The sequence below is a fragment of the Alligator mississippiensis genome, chromosome 8 (genome assembly GCF_030867095.1).
Source record: "Alligator mississippiensis isolate rAllMis1 chromosome 8, rAllMis1, whole genome shotgun sequence".
Classification (NCBI taxonomy): Eukaryota; Metazoa; Chordata; order Crocodylia; family Alligatoridae; genus Alligator; species Alligator mississippiensis.
Genome location: NC_081831.1, coordinates 5,709,446 through 5,731,669, shown reverse-complemented (window position 1 = coordinate 5,731,669; position 22,224 = coordinate 5,709,446). Strand labels below are relative to the sequence as shown.

Here is a 22,224-nt window from a genome sequence, read left to right as displayed (position 1 = left end):
AAGAGAAAAAACATGACAGACAGTAATCAGTCCAGATGCCTTTTCTGGTGCTAGCATGGAGATTACAAGACACGTTTCCATAGGGTGACCCTCAACTTCTACCTGATCATAACTGAGGTGGTATTTGGATGCAGGGTTTTTAGACCCAAGGTCATGGACAGACAGTGGATGCGACTGACACCAAGTGATTGTGACTGCAGGTACTTTCCATCTGCTTTTCTTAAATGGTTTGCGATTTTCACTGGAAAGTTTGGGGTTGTTATTATAATCTGCCTTTTGATGCAACTGCGTGGGGAACATTTGTGACAATGCACCAGCCAAGGAGGACAGAGAATAATTCTCACAGGCAAAAGCACTGAAAAAATCCACAGATTTATTAACTGTATTTATTATCCCTAGACTATTAACTGTATAATGCCAGGTCTGCGGCTTTATGAGATGCCCACGCGTGATGTCAACAGCCTTTAGATAAGTCAATCCACTGCCTCATGACAGCGCTTCCTGCATCCCTGTCTCCTGTGGCATATGAACGGAGTTGGAGTTAGTTCTCTGACTTTTACAACTGCAGAAATTTAGAATAGAGTGTCTGAAATATTAGTGAAGGGTAACTGAGGCCAGTTATCGCTCTGTTTTGGGGAATATTTTAAGTGCTTTCAGATTACTCATCAACATGGACTGTCTGATACCCTGGGAGAATATATAAAACATTAGCCAGCTTTCAAAACCAAGGCAGAGTTAGGTGAGACAGGAACAGAAAGGAATGAGAAGAGGAAGAAATTAAATGAATGGGAACAAAGAATAAACAGGGCGGGGAAGACAGCAGGGTACAAATGAAAATGGAGGGGGAAGGAATATGGCAGGAAGACCTGCAAGGGGTGATCAAGGGCAAACATTTTAAAAATAGGACCCTGGAGAGTAGGGGAGAAAAATGCACTTTAAACTCTTGCCAAAACTGAGAATTTTTTAACAAAGATAAAGGGGCAAGCGTTTTTTTCACAAGCGTACCAAGGTAAAGGAACTGAAGGGAGAAAGAGAAACCATCATGAAAGCAAAAAGTCTTAAGGACACTAGGAATGGCATTAGTAGTGGGTTAGTGCCGCACCACAAAGAGGATGCAGAGAGGGCTGAGGACACGACAGGACTCAGCTAACTGTTGGTATTGGGGATGCAGGGGGTTAAACACACTGACGGGGGGAAATTGCAATGCGTTCCAGTTCTCCGGTTCGACAATATGGTGCTATCCACGATGTGTTTTCTCTTGGGTGAAATCTGAATGAGCAATGCCCGTGTCTCTAGGAGAAATTGCCAGATGTCATCTCTGATGTTTCTTGTGTTGTTTTTGAGGACAGCGGTTTTCCCAATTTAGCAAACCACACTCAAACCTGGCTGTTTACCAGGCAGAGCCCCATCCTGCTGACCTGGCAATCAATACCAAATGTGCTCTGACTGCCAAAGGAACACGACTGGGCACTTCATGCCCCCGTTATTATTGTATTTGCACTGCAGTTGTTTCTACAAGCCCCAATTACAGACCCAGACCCTACTGATGCTGTATAAACACAGTTTGTGCCCAAACAGCTTACAACTGTTCTGAATTGTAGTAGTGTGAATGGCACCTACCCTGACATACAAGGCATTTTACTCCCTATTGGACGTGCTGTCTGGGGTATTTTCCTAACCCATTAGAGAATGGGTTCAGATCAACTTCTTTTCAAACTGGCCACATTTGCAGCACGGTGGTTTAAGCAGCTTAAGGCAGCCAGAACCTGTCTCAGGATGAATGTGCATGGAAAATATTTCCCCATTGTTTGCACAGTTCTAGCTGGGATCTGTGCAGAAAATGTATGGACTGCTTCATCGCAGCCTGCTGCTGCCTTCGTCGGCTGCTCACATGACCGCTGCACTTTCTCTGCTCTCATTCCTTGAGTCTCAGAGCAGTCCTTGCTGCGCAAGCGGACAAGCAAGCTCTGTCGCTATCACAGACGGGGTCTCTGCCCGACTCTGCGGGTCAGATGGTAAACTCCGCAGCTGTCCAGACAGAGGCATTGCTATTCAGTCGGTGTCTTTTGTTAAACAGCAAGTCCTTTAATGGAGACATAAGGCCATTCACCAGGACATCCTGAATGCTGGGATTCCACTTTACTGACATTTCCTTGTACTATATAATATAGCATACAATATAATGATTGAGGGCCAGGATTTTCAAAAGCAGTGATTGATTTCAGGTGCATCACTTTTGGGTGGTCCTCAAAGAGACCGCTTATTCAGAAGCCCTAAGCACTCATCCTTGGACCAGCAAATCCTTTAAAGTTCTTAAGATTGGGTAACAAAAAGGCACCAAGAATAATTCCTTACTCATCAATATCTTGGACAAAGACAGCAAATTCTGATTAGGTAGGCTTTTTGTTCTTCTTTCATATTAATTACACCTAAACTAAAAGCCTTTCTTTAAAATGCTGCAATGGTTTTACTTGGAGGAGCTTGCTAGACATAGCAAATAAACAGAGCCGGCTGTTCTCCTTCTAGCAAGCAGCTCTGGAGATAATATTTTTATTAATTAATGCAAGCATGTGTAATTTCTTTCCACATAATACTACAGCGTTCTGCTTCTACTATGTGTATTTTTGGTTTGAAATTTAAAAGCAGCTCCTGTATATTATGCACAATTTACATATGTTTGCCCATACTGGTAATAAAATGTCAGTGCATCAAAAAACATGAAGGGAATCCAGTCTGGGTTCCCCTTGCCTTCCCTCATACACATACTTTTCCCTTTACTCTCCTGTCTGCATACAATTTTCTGCACCACTACCCATTATGACACCCCTAATGGTAAAGGAACTGAAGAGCTCTTGCTTTCTATTTTGGGCTTTACTTTCCCTGAAAGTCAGATCAATGCTGACCTCGTGAAGGAACACCTTGAGAGGCTGGATGCCTTCAAGTCAGTCGGCCCCGACGATTTACACCCCAGGGTACTCAAGGAGTTGGCGAGCATCATAGCCCAGCCCCTGGCAAGGATCTTCGAGAGCTCCTGGCGCTCTGGTGAAGTTCCCGAAGACTGGAAGAAGGCCAATGTGGCGCCTGTCTTCAAGCAAGGGAGGAAAGTGGATCCGGCAAACTACAGGCCCATCAGCTTGACCTCTATCCCGGGGAAGGTCTTAGAAAAGATTATCAAAGAGGCCATTCTCAACAGACTGGCGATGGCAACATCATGAGGGATCATGAGCCAGCATGGGTTTGTTGCGGGTAGGTCTTGCTTGACCAATCTCATTTCCTTTTATGACCAGGTGACCTATCACTTGGACAAGGGAGAAGAGATTGATGTCATATATGGCTTTAAAAAAGCCTTCGATCTGGTATCCCATGATCACCTCTTGGAGAAACTGGCCAACTGCAGCCTTGGCCACACCATGATCCACTGGCTGGGGAATTGGCTCCACGGTAAGACCCAGAGGGTGGTGGTTGATGGAAGTCAATCGTTGTGGTGCCTGTGACCAGTGGGGTCCCCCAAGGCTCTGTCCTTGGACCTGTTTTGTTCAACATCTTCATTAATGATGTGGACATTGGAGTCGGAAGTGGACTGGCCAAGTTTGCCAATGACACCAAACTCTGGGGTAAAGCGTCCACACCTGAAGACAGGAGGGCGATCCAGGCTGACCTGGACAGGCTCAAGAAATGGGCGGACAAGAACCTGATGGTGTTTAACACTGAAAAATGCAAGGTTCTCCACCTTGGGAGGAAAAAACTTGCAGCATGCTTATAGGTTCAGCAATGCTATGCTGGCTAGCACTATGGCAGGAAGAGACTTGGGGGTCATCATTGACCACAAGATGAACATGAGCCCGCAATGCAATGCTGTGGCTAGTAAAGCAAGCAAAATGCTGGCTTGCATCCATAGATGCTTCTCAAGCAAATCCTGGGACGTTATTCTCCCCTTGTACTCAGCCTTGTTGAGGCCGCAGCTGGAGTACTGCGTCCAGTTTTGGGCTCCACAATTCCAAAAGGATGTGGAGAAGCTTGAGAGAGTGCACAGGAGAGCCACGCGCATGATCAGAGGTCAGGAAAACAGACCTTACAACAAGAGGCTGAGAGCCATAGGGCTCTTCAGCCTGGAAAAGAGCAGGCACAGGGGTGATCCGGTGGCTGCCTATAAGTTTATAAGGGGTGTGCACCAGGATCTGGGGGAGCATCTGTTCACCAGAGTGCCCCAAGGCATGACAAGGTCGAACGGTCACAAACTCCTCTGTGACTGTTTCAGGCTGGATGTAAGGAAGAACTTCTTTACTGTCTGAGCACCCAAGGTCTGGAATAGACTGCTGCCAGAGGTGGTTCAAGCACCCACTTTGAATGCCTTCAAGAGACATTTGGATGCTTATCTTGCTGGGATCCTATGACCCCAGCTGACTTCCTGCCCTTTGGGCAGGGGGCTGGACTTGATGATCTTCCAAAGTTCCTTCCAGCCCAAATGTCTATGAAATCAATGAAATCTCAAAGGCAAAAGCTGGGCAAACAGTGAGAGCTGTATTTTCAAAACCAGAATTTACAAAGCTTTGTGCAATGTGCTTCTCTGGTTGCTCAGGCCACTCTCATTGCTGTGCTGGTGCTGATAAAGTAAAGAAGTATTCATGCAATTGCTCAAGGGTCCACCCCTACAAGCTGCTTCATATGGATGCACTTCTGTGCCACTATGGAGCTGCATGAGAGCTTCAGTGGAGCCCAAAGGATTTCCAGTTTAACACAGCAATTAAACACATACTTAAGTCCCTTTGACTTCAATTAAAATGAAGCATCTGCTCATATATGGTCCTCCAGGGGGTTGGTTTAATGAATGAGGGTGGCCAAGCACTGGGGTCTACCTACCTGGTGTAGTTTGCAAGGTCAAAGTCTTAGAGGCCATACTTTCAAAAAAATATTTCTGCAACTAAAGATGCAAATAGGTACCTAAGCAGGCTTGGCATTCGATATCCATTGAGAGGAGATGTGCCTGCCTAATTTAGGAACTTCTGCAAATTATGTTAGGTCCCTGTCTGCACCTGTAGGTGCCAAAGGACCTTTGTAAATCATCTCCTCTAAATGCCTAACTTAAAACTAACATGCATACCTTCCTGATGCATGCCAGCAATTGCAGTAACTTCAGGTGAGCTGCAGATGCACTTTTGAGATTCTGGACCTTCTTTTTGAGAAAGGTGGGCCCTTTCTTTTCACACACTTGGCTTTTCTGAGTTATCCTGGCCAAACTGTGCTGAAATAATGAGGCATAAACCATATGAATGAACAATACCATCAGCGCTGAGTATGTGGGGGCCTGAGGATCCTGGCCCCCACTTGGGAAGAGGGTATCAGGGCCTAAGCTGAGGAGCTTTAGTTAAAGGACTTTGAAGTGCTGGGATGCTGAATACACGAGCCGCCAAGGCTGCGGGAGTGTGCTAATTAGCATGCTCCAGCAGACTTGATTAATCGAGTTCATATTAATTGCATATTAATTGAGTCTGCTCCAATGTGCTGTATTTACAGGGTGTGGGAGAAAGCATCCTGCATGTGGTTTCCGCATGTCCATCATCTTAGTCCCCATCCAGCAAAAATAAAAGTCAGCGCCTATGAGCAATACAATCGGTCTATGCGAGAGCCAACAAAATCTCCTTGTGCTGCTGCATGGGCACGTGGTTTGTTCGTGGCATGGGCTCTGAGGAAAAGTTTCTGTTAATGTTTACAGTGTTTTGGCTGAAATAATTGGTCCCAGTTTCATAATACCTGACCTCTTCAGCTTGCCTTCCTAAGCTGTAGGCACAGTAACTAAAGGAATCCCGCTCAAAAGGAACCATAGTGGGATAGAAAACCAGAACTAATACATTTATCAAGCACAGAAACATTGTACACTAGATTTGATTTCCGAGTGAGATCATTCACAAACTTTCATTAATGCTTTATATAGCGGAATGAGAAAAATCCCTGTTTTTCTTGGGCTCCAGTGGTATTTGACATTATTTTTCGTAAATCTGATGGTTTGTCAAGTATTGGACTTATAAAGCTGATCCAGGACTGAATATATTGTAACAGATCTCAAGCCTTAAACCAGGTGATTTGTCTCTTTGGTTCATCCTAATTGCCACGTGTGAGGTTAAAATTAAAAACTTTTCAGGATTCCTTTTATAAATATGCACATCACAAAACAGCAACAGGGAAATCTCTTTGACCAGATTTAACCTTAGAAGCTAGCTTAAAGGACAAGGTGCAAGTGCAAATTGTGCAAAGAGCAAAATAAAATTCAGTTCTTCCACAGATGCAACTCCATTGATTTCTGTGTGGTTTCACCAGACACGGCTAGCAAGATAAAGCTGTAGTGTCCAGGGCCCGTGCTGTTCAGATGATGCGCGGTGGCAAGGCCAGCAATTGTGTTACGTTCTGCTCGGTACAAGCGCAGCACAGCAGTAAGTCTTTGCTGCTTGTGGAGTTTCTCTGTAGCCATGGGAAGGGGCTATTTTAATACACATACAGAATGGAGTATACTTTCTCCATGAAAGATTGAATGTGACTTGTATTTATGCTTCTGTGCACATATCTGCAGTAATTGCACCTGTCATTTGTTTGTTATTCAGTGGAAAGCCTAAGCGATAAAATAGGAAAATCGAAGTATATATAAATCTCTTTATTGCACAGGATTTTTTCCTGTCACGTACATCCCTTTGCATCAGGCCTCTGGAACTGGTTAGTTTTTCTGTTGACTTCAGTGAGCTTCATTTCAGATCAAGGCCTTACGCTCATAAGAATCTGAAACCTTTATTTTGCCTTTTGCCTGCTTACAATATGCTGGTCATAGTGAAGCAGGCTGTGCACCAGCTTTTGCCAATGTTTGAACCCTCAAAAATCCTGTGAACCCTTCAGAGTTTAACATGCTCAGATTAGGGTGACTCCCCCGCTCTGTAATTGAGCAACGCAAAATCTACAAAGCACTTCCTGCCTCCATCATCACTGAAAAATGCTTGTGTTGTAATGAGAAGCAATCGAGGAGAAAAAACGGTTTAATTATATGGGCATTATGGAGCAGGAAGCGGTTTCAGAGAGGGACAAGGATGTCAAGTTAGAGTCGATGTTTCCTTCTAAATACTGGGAAAGATACCCGCTTCTGCATGTCTTAGTAATCCAGCCATACAGTTGCCTGTGGTATATGAGGAACTGCCAGATATTGCAGTCAAATAACTAATTCTGCCAAAGGTCTGAGCTGGAAATGTCTTTAGACAAATGTAGGGATAACATTTTTAAAAGTGTATTGGTCACTTAGGCCCCTGACACATTACAGGTTAATTATGCCTTAAATAGTAACCTGGCCCCATGTGCAAGTCAATTTAAGGCATGATAAGAAGCCATACACTTATTCCACATATAATATATAATGCAGATTAATTCTGAGGCTTGTTTGTATCCTTAAACTGAATGTGTGGCCATTTGTGCCCCATAACTTGTCAAAACCCTGTGTGCCACCCAGCTGGGCAACACACACGGCTTTTTGGGTCCTGGAGCAGGGGAATCCAGAGACTGCTGCTTCAACCCATTCCCAGGGACCCCTGGGCCTGGGGATGAGTAAAAATCCCATGTGTAGCCCAGCTGGGCAGCAATAGGGTTTATAAGGCTCCTGGTGCCTGGGGAGCCCATGTGCCAAGACTTAAAACCACATGTACGCCCCAGATCCCAGGGTCCCTGTGCCTCCCAGCTGGGGTTTTGACAATCAGCTGATCGGCAGCCGGGGCTGGGGACAAGTTTGGTTCCCAGTCTTAACTGGCGATCGGCTGATTGTAGGCCTCCCAGTTTCATTTTGCCAGTACAAGGGGTGCCTGAGCTCATGATCCTGGGTTCCCCCTACACCAGCAAGTGAGGCATGGTTGGGAGATAACCCCTGATCCCAAAATCACATATCCTGCTATGCACATGTGACATGGCAGGAGGTGTGGTTGTTGGGATCACAGATTCGATCCCATCATATTTGCAAGTGAATGAGTCAGGATTCACTTTGGCTCCTAAGTCCCATTTTCAAAATTGGTTTGAATGCGTATTAGGGTCCTAAATCACTTTAGTATCTGGACCGTAGGAGCTGTAGCTTCACTGACTTTAAACAGAATTTAGATTGTCAAAGGCCAGATTAACCACCTGTGTGTACATACCTGAAAATGCAAACAGATGCCTACCAGGATTTACAGAAGTGTTCAGTTCCAAGTCCGCTGGAGACTCTGTACCTAAACTGCAGAGGCACCTGTGTAATTGCCAGCATAACGGGGTCCCCTTTGCTTAGGAGGAAAGTAACAGTGGGGAGGTTGGCCCTTTAAGGGAAATCAGCTTCATCAACTTTAGAGGAGCGGGGTAAAACAGCCAAGACCCTTGGCTCCAAACCAGCACGGAGTAAAGGAGCATCCGGGCTGGTGCTGGACAGCTCCAGAGCGCAACCCAGGAGAGGGTGGAGCAGAGCAGCAAGCTGGAGCCGCAAGTCTGATGGCTGCATGGAGAAAGAGCAGGGGACAAAGTGGAGAGGGTCAATGGTCTGAACAGGCAAGTCAGTATAGTGGTGATTATGTCCGGGAAGCATGGCAGGAGGTGTCCATGTCCAAATCTGAAAGTAGCCCAAGGAATTGCACTGGCAGAGCTCAGTCTGCAGGGTGCACGCATGAAGCCAGACCGGGTGCTAGGCCTGGCTGAGTTGGGAGGGCCTGGATCCTCCATACTGTCTCCAGTTCCTGAGTGCCAGAAAAGATGAGCCACAGAAGGGCTTGGACTTCTAAAACCTGCAAGCCATAGGGTGGCTGAAAAAGGAGTTGGAGATTGTGTTATTTCACCTGAGAACAGATGAGGACCCTGGCACGCACAGTGGTTGCCTGCACTAAGCTCAACCCACACAGAGAGACTGGACAAAGTGTCAGGTGGGCCACAGCTGACAAGTGCCCTGCTCATGTCTCTGTGGGAGACTCTTCCACACAGAAAATCATCAAGGCAGGGTGAGTATGATTAGGCAGGTGGCAGCTAACATCCCTGTTGCATCCATTAGACCCTTCTGTGCATCCTTAGTTGCCAAGATATCATTAAAGATCTGGATCCAAGTGCCTAAGCCACTTTTGAAAATGTGGCTTATGCTCCTGAGTCACTCCAGCAGTCCTATAGAAGTTATATAGGAGCAGATGCACGCAGTGAGGACCTAGACCCTGTTTTCAACATAGAGCAGTCAGTAATCTTCTTCAAATAGGTATGACATAATATGCATTTATCAAAATCCTCTGTAGTTGCTATTTCACCTCGTCCTTTTTCTAATGACACCTTTTTTAAAGATGACTTGGCATCAGTTTAGCATTAGTTTCAAGATTCAGTATGAAAGGTAAATGTAGCCTTGCACGTACTCATCCAGTCTGTCTCAGCCTGAGTCTTGAAATCATGTCACACAGCCACTGTGGCTGATGTAAACTGACATGAGTGAAGAAAAATATCTACGTCTTCTGGTAACTGTAATTTTCTAAAAGGTTCATTTTTTCCTCTTTTTTGCCTTTGAAAATAGAAGTCTCTTCCTAGAAATAAGCATGGGGTCTTTTAGTGGCTTTTCAGGTCATTAGTGGTAGTGTAATAACACAGCATCTTTGCCAGCTGTATGTATCAACCAGTAGATTCTGTTCATTGAGCTGAAACCCTCACCCACAACACTCAATTCCAGGGTTTCAGAACTGCTGCTACTCGCTCGAGACAGAAACTTGTTTTGCACAAAGGAAACACTTAGACGAGGAACACTTTGTCGGAGAGCGGGGGCATATCGTGCTAACCCTGCAGAATTGCTTGGGGGATAGGGTCCCGTTCCAGGGACCTGTGTCTGTTGGGAGAGTGGGCTTCAGAAGAAGAGGGGAAACAAACACTCATGATTTGCAGCTTCTTCCCAACAGCTGCACTAGCCTGTGTAAAGCTTCATGCACTGCCCGCAGAGCAGGGATTGTTCATTGAAGACCTCTGGGGCCATCCTCTGCCTTCAGGCTGAGCCACGGGTGTCTTTCACAGAGCGTTCCTCTTCCTCGCGAGCTACAGTTGTTCTGCTCCAGAGGCAGGGTCTTGTGTCGACAGGGCTCACATCTTTCAACCACCACTTTGCTTAGCTCTGCTCTGAGCAGGTTTAGACAAAACAGTGGTAAAAACACTGGCATCCTTGCAATGTTAGATGTAAACACCAGTGCATGCCTAGTTGTGTTGTCAGTGCTAACTCAAGCAATTCCTATGTTTAAGGATTGCTTATCATGTTTACTGGGACTAGACCTTTGAAACATGGAGAATTGGTCTTGCATCCTCTCTCCCAGGCTACCTGAAGGGGCTATTATGTAAGGCTTAATCCTCCATTGGAAGATGACTGACATGAAGAGTGTTGATATGGAACAAAGCAAACATTAGGGCTGTGCGAAGCTTCGGGTGGTGATTCGATTTGGAGGAAATTTGTCCGAATCTCCGAATCCAAATCGAATCAGGGGACCAATTAAAAGGTCCGAATCAATTCAAAGCTCTCCGAATCTCTGGAAAAGATTTGGAGATCTTTGATGATTCAGGCAATCCCTGGTGGCTGGAGCAGGGAGCTGTATCTGACTTCAAGCTGGTAAGTACTAGGGCTGGAGGAGGGGGAGGCTGGGAAAGTGGGGAGGGGACCATGGGGGGACCCCTGCCAGCCCCCCCGACCCCCGTCTGCTCCCCCAACCCCTCCGTGACTGCCTTGCCTGCCCCAGCTCCCAGCCCTTTAAGAAAACGCCCTTGATCACTGGGTGCTGCCAGGCAGGGGGGCAATCCCTGCTCCCCCCCACTGTCCCATATTGCATGGCGGGGGCTCTGCACGAGCCTCCCCGCCATGGCTGTGCCACCCGCTATGGCTCCAGCCCTTTAAGAAAAAACCCCCGGGACTCTCTGCTCCTGCAGTGGCCTGGGGGCTGTGGGGCAGGAGGGGGCAGCGGAGATTGTCCCCTGCCAGCAGGAGCGGTGAGTCCTGGGTTTTTTTTGTTGTTTTTTCTTAAAGGGCCGGAACCACAGTGGGAGGGGGGCCTGGGATGGGGGCAGGTCAGGGGGCTTGTGTAGAGCCCCCCCACACAGCATGGGACAGTGGGGGGCAGCGGGGATCACCCCCCGCCTGGCAGCACCCGCTGAGTCGGGGCTTTTTTTTAACAAGTGCTGGGAGCTGGGGTGGGCGGGGGGGCCATTGCTGGGCTGGGGGGGGATGGGCCTGGCTGATTTGGAGATTTGGAGATTCGGCTGTAGCCAAATCAGATTCGGCCGAATCAATTCGGGACAGTGATTCAAATCACTGAATCGAATCATTGTCCCTCAAATTGGCTGAATCCGAAGTGAATACTAGCCACTTCACACAGGCCTAGCAAACATCCCTCCCGTCCTTATTTCCCTTGGTGGGTAGGGTACCACTCTGGCTGGAGCAGATACCCCTAAGCCCCTGCTGACCGCTCCAACAGTCGACGGCAGCTCCTGTGAGATCTGCCAACCTGGTGCACGGAGGGCAGGAGTAGGCGAGGACGCCCTCAAGCTGCCATCCCTAGTGCTGGGTTACTACCATTCATTGGGAACAGCACAACACTTATTTTCGTGTTACACTCTGAGCCATGACAAAATGGAGGGAGCAAAGTTGTGTGAAAAATCACTCTCCTCTGAGTCTTCCTAGACTAAGTTCAAGAACTCCTAGACTTTGCCCCCCCGGCCCTGCCACTCTCCATCCCCCACCATTGCCTTGTCTGTTCTCATGAGCTGGTCACTGCTGGCTGACAATTTGACTGGCTTTTCCATAATTTGCTTCAAATTGATCCTCCCTCATTTCCCCTTTATCATCTATATATATCCAGAGGCCTTAAGTGCTCCCAAGGGGTCTGGTGAGATGTGCTGACACTCAAGATTTTGGGAAAGGGAGGCAGGGGACTGGCTTCCCTCAAGCATCTTCCTCATGTTTAATTCAGGTTTGGAGAGCTTGCACTTGCACGTGCTTGAAGAGTATGGAGCAGTAAATAGCTGCCCTGGGTCTCTGGGGTATGGTGCCATGGCCTCTTGTTGGAGCGGAGGTCCATTCTAAGAAGAGCAGCTATTGGGTTTTGGTTTGGTCAAACATGTCTAAAGTTTGGGGTTCTTGGGATTCAGGTTGCTGCTTTGGGATGATGTCTTGGGATGAATAAACCCCTTGGATTTAGATTTACAAAATGGTTACCTATAGGGTTGCTTAGCCTAATCCTTCAATTCTGTTATGGAGACAGAACTTTCCACTTACGGAGAAGGTACTCCGAGCTGTCATGGTCATAGTCGTTGTCTTCAGGGAAGTGGTTGATTCGGAAGCAATGTCCTTTGTAGATCCCTAAGTGAGAACAAAAGAAACAAAGCCTTGAATCACACACGTGGAAAGGACTTTTGTAAACGGTCTCTTGCTATTTCTGCTTCACTTCATCATATCCTTATGTAAAATGAGGTCATTTTTCTCCTATGGGAGTTAGTCGGCACTTTTCTGATACCAAAAAGAAACTGTTTTCTTTATGTCACAAATTTTAGGCAATTTGCACCACAGGTTAGACAAGGGGCTCTATTCATGACTGCCACCATTATTTCTGTGCTTTATTTTACCCATCAGTGCAATGGGAATGATAATAATTACCTGCCCATTTCACAGGCTCAACATATTTGTCTGCATTTTCATAGATAAATGCCTAGGACAATGGATTCATACTCTAAGACTCAAATAAAAAAGAAGAAGAAATAGGAATTTTGATCACCCATTCCTGAACTGCTCGTGTTTGATCTGCCCAAATTACATTTTAGGGTTGCCAAGCTAGTCTGAGCCCATACATTAAAAAAAAAAAATTACTCATGTGTCCTCCTTCAAGGATGTTTCAGTTGTTAAAGGACATAATTTTCTAGCTAACAGGTAGCCTGTGCGTTAAAATAATATTTTTCATGAGAAATTTTCCCTTCTATTCTATTAACCACTTTCATTGAATTTCTTCTTCTTTTCTCAGTGTCTTCTAAATTGAAGCTGAACACATCAGAGGTAGACTTTAAAACCTACTTCAGGTTTTGGATTCAATAAAGTTGTACATCCGGATTAAGATTTCTGGTAATTATATATTTTTTTATTTGTTATCATTGGTTGTTGTTTCTTATTTAGTTATATTGTGATCATAAATGGCAGCACCCGAGCCTGGCAGCGATTTGGTCTCCATGACATCAGCCCTACAGTGAGCCAGCCTCCCGTGGGCACAGGGGTTTCTGTCTATTTGAACTAGATGCAAGGACCAAAGGCATGGTTCAGTCTTCATTCCTTTGTTACTCATTAAACCAGGCTCTTCTGCTCAGGAACAAATTTCATCGAGAGCAGGTTATCTTTTGTGTGCAAATGCTTGTTGCCTACAGCTTTAGCTGGCAAAGGAGGTATTTGAAAGTCATCAGTTAATACCATTTTAGTAGCACAGCTGTACGTTCTAGGATACGGTATGCGGATTTACTTTGCTAATGGTATTAATGATGACAAGGATCTTCCAAAAAGAATTACTAATCCAGCGGATTTTAATGATGCTCTGTGGGTTTCAAATATGGGTTTGCTATTACTATTAGACAGCCCATTTAATTCTCTCTTGTGATAAGTGGCATGGCTACTTTAATTGTGATAACTGCCTGGGAATGTTTTCTATAAAGCATTTCAAAAGGCTCTAAATAATGACTGAAGAGCTCATGCCGCGTGTGTAAATGACACACCTGTATGTCTGCAAGCTGAGTCACAGCAGTTTAGAGTTGTGAATTAGCGTCTGCTGTATTTCCCGTGCTTACCCTTTGTTTACTGCTCTTTTATGGATCTTAAATGAGCCAATCTGTCTGAAACACCATTTTAAAATATCTTAATGCTACTTTTTGCAACAGTTGATTAAATAAAGGTGAATCTCTACCAGCAGAAAATACTTTCTGAGACAGCAGTGGCCATTTCTTTTGAGATACTTGACTGTGGATATGGCAATTAAGAGGTATCTATTGTATGCAGAAATGATTTTTTCCTCTCAATCATTTTTTAAATCAGATTTTCCAAGTTTCCTCCCATAGGACACCTGAATTAACATCCCATTACCCTACACATGAATGGGGAATAATTGTGGTATCACAGATAGCAAAATGTTGTAACTGTTGGTAAGTGTTGACTATTTAGCAGCAACAAGAGTGTGCAGAGCAGGCAGGTAGGGAGCCATTTACTTCAAATAAGTTTACTTATTTACTTCCATTGACACTGGAGCCATTTACTTCAAATAAAGGGCAAGAGGGTTGTATTCAGAGTGATGCATGGTCTCAGTTTTGTTCCTGAAAGACGCCTCTCTCTTAACAAAAACTTATTTTATGATCAGGCCATTTTTAGCTGCACTCGCAAAGGGGCAGAAACTGAAGAAATAACAGAAGCCTGGATTTCCTTCTCATTTTTAAAGGTGCTCTTTTTTGTGAGCCACATCTTCAGGACAGCGTGGGAATACTGCATTTCTGCCGCTTGTGCTTTTCCTGGTTTATGAAGGGAAACCTTCATTTTTTAGCACTCTCTCTCTGAAAACCTTTCACCAGTACTAAATTCATTCAAAAGAATACAAACGTGGTTGACAAATATGCCCACTAGAAATGGCACCATGCCAGGATTCTTGATTATTTTAGGATTTCATATCTGTTTCCAACTTTCATGGATATTGATAACTGGAGATTTGGATCTGATTCAGTATCTAGATCCTAAAACCTCCCTCAGGGGAAACTCTGTGGTTCAGATCAAGGGTGTTTGTTCAGGCTTATCTTTAATGTCTGTGGTATTTGACAGCACATAACAGCAACAGGCTGGATACATTTATTCCATAAACCTATTAGGTGCAATGTAGCTCAGGAGCTTATTAAAATCCTGCTTTGGCTTGACCTTGCTATCAAGGACTCTGTGTTGGGTGCTGGGATGCACACCCAGAGTGAAAATATCAGTGTTTTCACTCTCTTTTTGCATTGATCAGTGCAAGTAATAAAATTGGTAGCAAAACTGACCCCAAAATGCAACCAGTATTTTAATAGGAGTAAACTTTGAAAGTTGATGTGTGCAAAATTCAAACCAGCTCATGGGGAAGCTGTAAAAAACACGATTAGCTCGGAGACACGGTGACCATAAAAATGTCTCTGACTAGTACAGCTCCCGAGTCTTTTACTTGCTGAAACCAATGAAAACAAAAGCAAACAAATGGTCTAATGTTCGTAGCTCCTTACTGAACAGCAATTCTGTATACCTGTGATGTAAGGTACACCGCGCCACGTAGGAGAACTCTTCCGTTCCTTGAATGTTCACAGAGCTACATCTTAATGGGTCACTTTCAAATAATGGACTTTGCCCAAATAATACGAATGATATAATACAAATGATATTAGTGAGAGTTTTGAATGAAGACTTTAGGTTTTGGTGCAGTGGTAGTCCTCCCCTCATGCAATATTGCTAGAATGAGAGGAATGATGGACAGCAAAAGCCAGATCAAGTGGTTACATCAATTAGCGGATGCATGATTTTTGTACCATCAAAAGCTGCCTTCAGTTTTAATTAGAAAATCGGTTATCAGGTAAATAAATACATTAGTATAAAAAAATTAAGTTCTCCCTTAGGCGGCACCACCTAAACATCATTGACTGATTTCTTCCAGCATCCGCAGCAGGAGGTCTTGAGGGAGGCGTTGCAGGAGTGTTGGGAATTGATTTTAAAGATTCTTCCCTGCAGAGTCTGCCAGGCATGACGTGCATAATTTGCACAAGGCTGGGCAGTGAACAAAGGGAAGGTTAAGACAAATTGGTGGAACAACATAAGAAAGCCTGTTAGCTGTCCCTGTTCCTTGGTTAAAGAGATCATTTCAGTTCCCAGGGCTGACCAGAAGCCTATTTTACCAGTAAAACTTGAAAAGCCAAACAGGTAAATGAAATGTTCTCTGCAGCTCATTAGCCCAGAGAAGGCTGAATGGAGGATAACATCATGACAAGACACAAAGGGCTAGGTTAAGGGGAAGTTGGATGCACAAGGCCCATGGAGCCAAAAGTTTTATGTGGCTTTAACTTTTCATTTTTTTAAACACATTATTTTTGCATATATATATTTTCCTCTTCGAGGAAAGTAACAAATCCCTCCAGTAACAAGAGAGAAACACCAAGAATAGATGGATTATATCTGGGCAAATGGGACACTGCTATATATTTTTCCTCAATATCTCTGCCCAGTGTCTGGTGTTGACAAGCGGTAACCTTTTGTACAGTGATTTGAGGCTGGGTGAATAGAAGAGATCATGCACTTCAGGCCAGCAAGATTTGAAGTTACTAAGCCTAAATGTGCACTGCCTTTGGTGCTCTGGTTTGACACTGGCAAAACTACATGGATCTTGATTCACCAGCGGGAAACATGATGGAGAATCAGATTCAGAGAGTTTACTTTATTTCCCTCTTTTCATTTTCCTAATTAGAAATAACCAATTAAGAAAGGGAAGTCTGGGGCTCCTCATTTTACTTTCCAAATTTGTTGCATGTTATGCATGTTCAAGTGTGGAGTTTTTTCTCTGTCCAGCTTCCCTCTCATGTTAGAATTAGATATTTCTTGACTTGGCAGAATTAGAATTGTCTTGACTTGGCACTTCCTACATTAATAGGACCAGAGGTCAATTGTTTCTCTCTCACTGTTCTCTACGAATTTCACAGGCTTTTATTTAACTGACTGAAACAAGTACAGATCTTGTAAGCCTCTGCCAGATGATGTTTAATGCTGTCATTATAAAGGAAATCGTGCAGTTGCAAATGCAGGCAGCGTGCAGAACGTTCCACATGTGAATTTGCCATCTCCCACCGCTGCTCGAACACTGGCTTCATTGTGGGAGAGAGCAAAGCTGGTGGAGAGAGAAACCTTGGGAGGTAAAACACAGATTTATCGGGCGTGTGGCTTTGAGAGCGGTCTGGTTGTTCTGCGATTTGTGTGGAGCTTGAAGATGGAAAGTGCAGCTTGCTTTCGAAAGTTGCTGCTGATGGCAGAGGCAGATGCCTCAAAGGACATCCCTTTGAGTCCTGATGCTCAACTGAGCATGTGTCCGTATGCCGGTTTGTTTTTGCGTTTGCTCCTTCTTAAGGGTGAGCGTCACAAAATGTGCAGTTACTGCATAGGGCGACAGTCACACCTTTTGTAAATAAAGGTCTTTATTTCAGAATATGCTTCAGGAGCTACTTGAGTGCTAACAAATGTTTTCCCTAAATTGGGACACATTTTATGGTGGTGCCTGTAACACAGGGAACCATAGCATCCATGAGTCGTTTTATTAGGGAATGAGATCTCACATTTTGAATAATCCCAATTGTAAAAATAAATCACCTAAATTTTAAGGCAGTCCCCTTTCCAAAAAACCTAACGTGAGGTCAGATTTAGCTAGGAGAAATTTGCTACTCATTTCAAGTTGTGTTTCACTGCTCACATACTCTAACTCAAGTGAGCTGTATCAAATTGGGTATTGCTTAGCTTGGTAGCAGAATATGGGAGCTGGTGGTTTATCCACTTCTGAGGACGACTGATGTTTCTGCTCTCTTTGGCTATGCTGGGTTGAGAGGCAAATAACTCTGGACTGCACCCTAATGGGCGAACAGCATATGCCCTAAATTATGATGACAAGATACTAATTGTTGTATTGCAGACTCTACATATATTTTATGAATGAAGAGCAGTTCAATGGCATCATCTGCTTCTCTCATTAGAGGCTGAACCTCAGATATTATAAGTGTAATTTTAACCTTACACTGGTTAGTAGAAAAGTCACTACATCAGGAGACATATGCTAGAGGCACTATCCTTTTCTCCATTAGGGCATTCAGCAAGTTTTTATTTTAGCATGTCTCCATCCATATTAAACAGTTGTGTGCAAAGAGGAAAAATCATTATATCTATCCTATCCACCATTTCCTTGTCCAAAAATCCTTAGTGCTCACTCTACCCTCTCCAAAAGTGTACCATGGTCAGCATTGACTGACTCGTTATATTTAGCCTTCTTTGCTCTCAACTTCAATCATCATCCCCCTCTGCGTGACTTCAACCACTTGAGCAGATTTTGTACTTTCTTTAAAAAGGTTGTATACTGGCCTGGCTCTTTTTTCTCTACAGTCATCAAAGTCTCTTTGAGACAATAGGATGACGACCTCTATTCTGCCTTTCATGGTTGCACCCCTTCCTCTCTGCCTGTCATCCCATAACGCTGACAATTCACCTGGTCCGGACTGCTCGATTTCAAGCGGTGGAGACAAGAAATGGCAGTCTGATACTGGTTGTGCTGGCAGAACCCCAGTTCAGCTCCAGCATAAATGGGATCCCAGTCTGGCCCTGTATCACCACCATATTCTCCCTGTCCCCTCTGCGAAGGAATATCTTGTTTTAAAATGCTGGTGTTAATTTACTAAAATGAGCCCCACCTGCTTTCCTCAGGAGCTGTCGGCTCTAACAAATCCTTATTATTCAGTATTCATTTTTTTAATCCAATTTAATCTGGTGGGAAAATAAAACTCCTCTTCGGGTCTCTCATTTTCCTGCCTGCTGCAGTGGCGAGACCCCCTCCTGCGGACCCTTTCTGCTCCGCTGCTTGAGTGCTTTTTCTCATTCCCAGCAGTACAGACTAAATAACCATCAGTCTTCTCTGACTCCCATTCCCTCCTGCTCTCACTAGTTTTTTTAAATATTAAGTATTCTCCCAGTACTTTTAACACCTCCCCATGACTCTGACCACATTGATCTCATGCCAGCCTGATGAACTATAGTCCAAGGTGGCTCTTGGCCTATATACAGGCCACAGCTGTCACCTTCTCTCAGTCTGCACAGTTGCAAATTAGCAGATGCTAGCAGGGGGCTGTGGTCTGCTCTTAAACAAGGCTTTATTCTTAGCTGCCTCTCCTTCCCACAAGTCTGGCAGAAGCATGTTCTTCTTTAGGATACTTTTCAGATTACTCAGTCTCTCTACATGCTTATTCCCATCAGCCTGATTCCTGCAATTAACTTTAGCTCTGTTTATTAATTCTCTTATCTCACTACACCACTCAATGCTCCTGTCTATTTATCATGTATTGTCTATGAGGGGAGGGTGTGCTTTATATCACTATTTACCAGTGTTCACTGCTGCTGCCTATTTTTGAGGTCATCTTCCACTGATTCCCACCCCCATCTTTTACATTGTGTCTAGTCTTGTTTTCCCGTACAGTGTGCACACGCTCCAGATGGTAGCCTTCCATATGTTCTGTTTCTGTATCTCTGTGATAGAAATCTAAATAACTAAAGCATCGTCTTCTTGCCCTGCCCTTTGCCAACGGCATAAAAATTGCATTGCTCTGTGCTTTACATTGCTTATTTTCCATACTACTCTTAGCACATTGTATGGCTAGCACTCTACATTTCAAAAGTGCCATCTTTGCTGACTTGAGCATGCAGCTTTTGCAGCCGTAAATAGGAACAGGCTAATAGTTGGGAAGTTTGACCTTCTTCTCATTGACACACCCTTTTCTCTTCAAATGCTCTCTAATTTTACAAGGTTGGAATGTGCCGTCCTAGCAGATCCCATTAGGTGCCACTGAATGGTCTCCATGGAAAGGATTTCAGGCAGGTTGGAGAACAAGCGACTTAAAGCAGGCGTTGGAGTTGGCTGCATTACAATTCTGATTTCACTTCTACCAGAATAAATCCAGAGTAGCTCCACCGAAAAAAGTTACTATTCGCTTGGATTAATATGGTCCTCACCTTTCACCTGGACTAACGACACCACCAGAAGTAGCATTTGTATTTCTGTGTAAGAGTTGGGCAGATACAGAGACATGCCGCAGTTTGGCAAACAGCCCTTTGAAATGCAAGTACAGACCAGTGTTCCTTTTTAAGGCTTTTGAGAAATGTTAGCAATTCCAAGATAGTGGAAACGAAATCCACTACCTTGGAAAGATTTATGTCCCCTGCACTTCAGGGAGCTAATAAAACAAATCCACAATTGCGGGCTTATGTCATTTTATATCATTTGAAAGCTTATATTTCCAAACACTGCCAAACGTACTAGGAGTCCTCATGCTACAGTGAGTATCATTGGCATTAGAGAAATATAGGCCAGCAGCAAAGTAGATGCAGTCTGATTTTATGTGATAACCTGTTTGTTGCTACTTAACTGCTACCACCTTCTGGTATTCGAACCAACAGTGGGTGTTGCTAGTGGAGGCTGAGAGTGAGGTCATTCGGCAATTCCCACACTTCTTCTTCCGTTGCCTGTTACTTAGCCAAGAAATGGATTGAACGGCGTCCTGCATTAATTACCTGGCCATTCCTCAGACGTCCCTAGAGCCTCATATGTCTTGTGCGGTGCTGAAAATGTTCTTGTTAACATACAACGATTAATCACATCTTTGGACAGGGAAACTAGAGGAATCCACTTGGATCGTTTTCAGAGCTTCTGTGGAGTCTTTTTTCTTTTTTGATCTACTTTACCAGTGCTGAGGGTGACAGTACCCATGGTGGGGAATATGAAGGAACCTGTGGTTTTTCCTCAGTGCTTCTTCCTCAGAACTTGCAGCCCTTGTGATCGTTTTGTATTTTATATGCGACTTTCACGGTGAACCAGGCAAGGAATTTAGACCTTTTTTGGTAAGGCGTGATGGCTCCGTTGACATCAGCAGCGCTATGCTGATCACACCAGTTTTTATTTTAAATGAAAGCTGAGTTTAAACCAGGTACTTGGAGCTCTCTTGGTTGGCTGTAGCCCAAAAGCAAGTCAGCATTTCTAACTGCTCCTTTTTACTGGTATATACTTGTACTCTTTTGTGTGCTAGAAAGGTCCACAGTTTTCATCTCCCACCATAACACTTCATTTTGCCCCCCATCTCACTTGGCATTTCCTTAACACAGTATTTCTCAGCACCCATTCCCTGTAAAGTTTTCCCCAAGCTGTTTCTCAATGGGTTCTCATGATTGTTTTGCTGCTTTTAAAATACAACCCAAACTCAGAGCCTGGTGGATACGTCTCAGAGTTTTACAGCTCAGTTTTCTATCCTTTCTGAAACCAGTCCAATTCCGATTGGGTCTGTCTCCCTTCTTGGTGTGTCACTTCATGTTTCAATGCTGAAAGAAGCAGTTTGCAAATGCATGCTGATCATCAGGGCTAAGTACAGACAGTCAAAAAGCCCAGGGCTTAGTCTAAGCTGCAAAGATTGAACCAATAAGCAAATGAATAGACATTTGACTTTTGATTCGGGTAATGCAGCCACATGCCTGCAGTGGCTCAAGCCAGAGGCCAGGGGGCACTAAAGCATGGCTCTCTGGCATGTAACCAGCATGGGCTGTGTGTTCACTTCCTCTTCCTGCTGCCCCCAAGGTCTCTGGGATTTGCAGTCCACAATTACAACAGCAGGACTCTGCAGGGTTGCTTATCACTTCTTCTTCCTGCTTCCAGGTGCCTCTGGGATTTGTAGTCCACAGCTGCAACCAGCACTGAGTAAGCCAGCAGAGCAGTGCAGCTCTGTACTTGGGGGAAGGCGAGTTTAATTCTCTTCCCTGTCTGCACACCCCAGCTGGGGTTTCCCCCAGGGTGGGGGGCAGTGAGCCAGCCCTCTGCTCCAGCTGGGGAGCAGAGGGGTGGGGCCAGCCCTGCTCTCTGGAGCAGACAGCACAGCCCACTCCAGGGCTGAAAAGCATGCTGGGATGCTGGGGGACTCTGATTTAACTTGAGCCAGGAAGGGGTCTGGGACAGAAGTTTTATAAACCAGTTTGACCCAAATCAGTTAAGGCTGATACTACATTCAGCCAGGTTTATCCTAAACCAGTGTCAGCCTTTTTGAAACTGGTTTATGTGCACTGGCCTTCTGTTCTGTTACAGGCTTAAACCAGTTTCTAATCACTGAAACCAGTTTATGTGAAACTTCTGTCCCTAGCCCAGGGAATCTCTTGCCCCTTTGATTAATAGTGCCTCTTTTCACTGAGATCTCTGGCATTTTGGCAAATTATTACTGTGTTCTCCAGACAACTACAAAGACTATTCTGCTTTATCTTTGACTGCTGTAACTTTATGAGGTTCATAGTCACAGGAACTCCTTTGAAGGTGACTTAAAACAAATCCTGGGGTGCGGGGGGATGAGAAGGAGGCCCTGATTGGACAGTATCCCTGCTAGAATTCATATTCACCTCCATCCAGAACAACAGCTACTTCTTTCTCAGCT

At 44.6% G+C, this 22,224-nt stretch overlaps 1 protein-coding gene across 1 annotated transcript in view; it reads right to left on the bottom strand.

The window, feature by feature from the left end:
- The window catches only part of CACNG4 (calcium voltage-gated channel auxiliary subunit gamma 4), a 59,014-nt gene that overhangs the window by 7,496 nt on the left and 29,294 nt on the right, over positions 1-22,224 (bottom strand). The window contains exon 2 of the mRNA XM_006260268.3: positions 12,263-12,346. Coding sequence (XP_006260330.1) covers positions 12,263-12,346 — 84 coding nt within the window. The remainder of the gene's footprint in view (positions 1-12,262; positions 12,347-22,224) is intronic.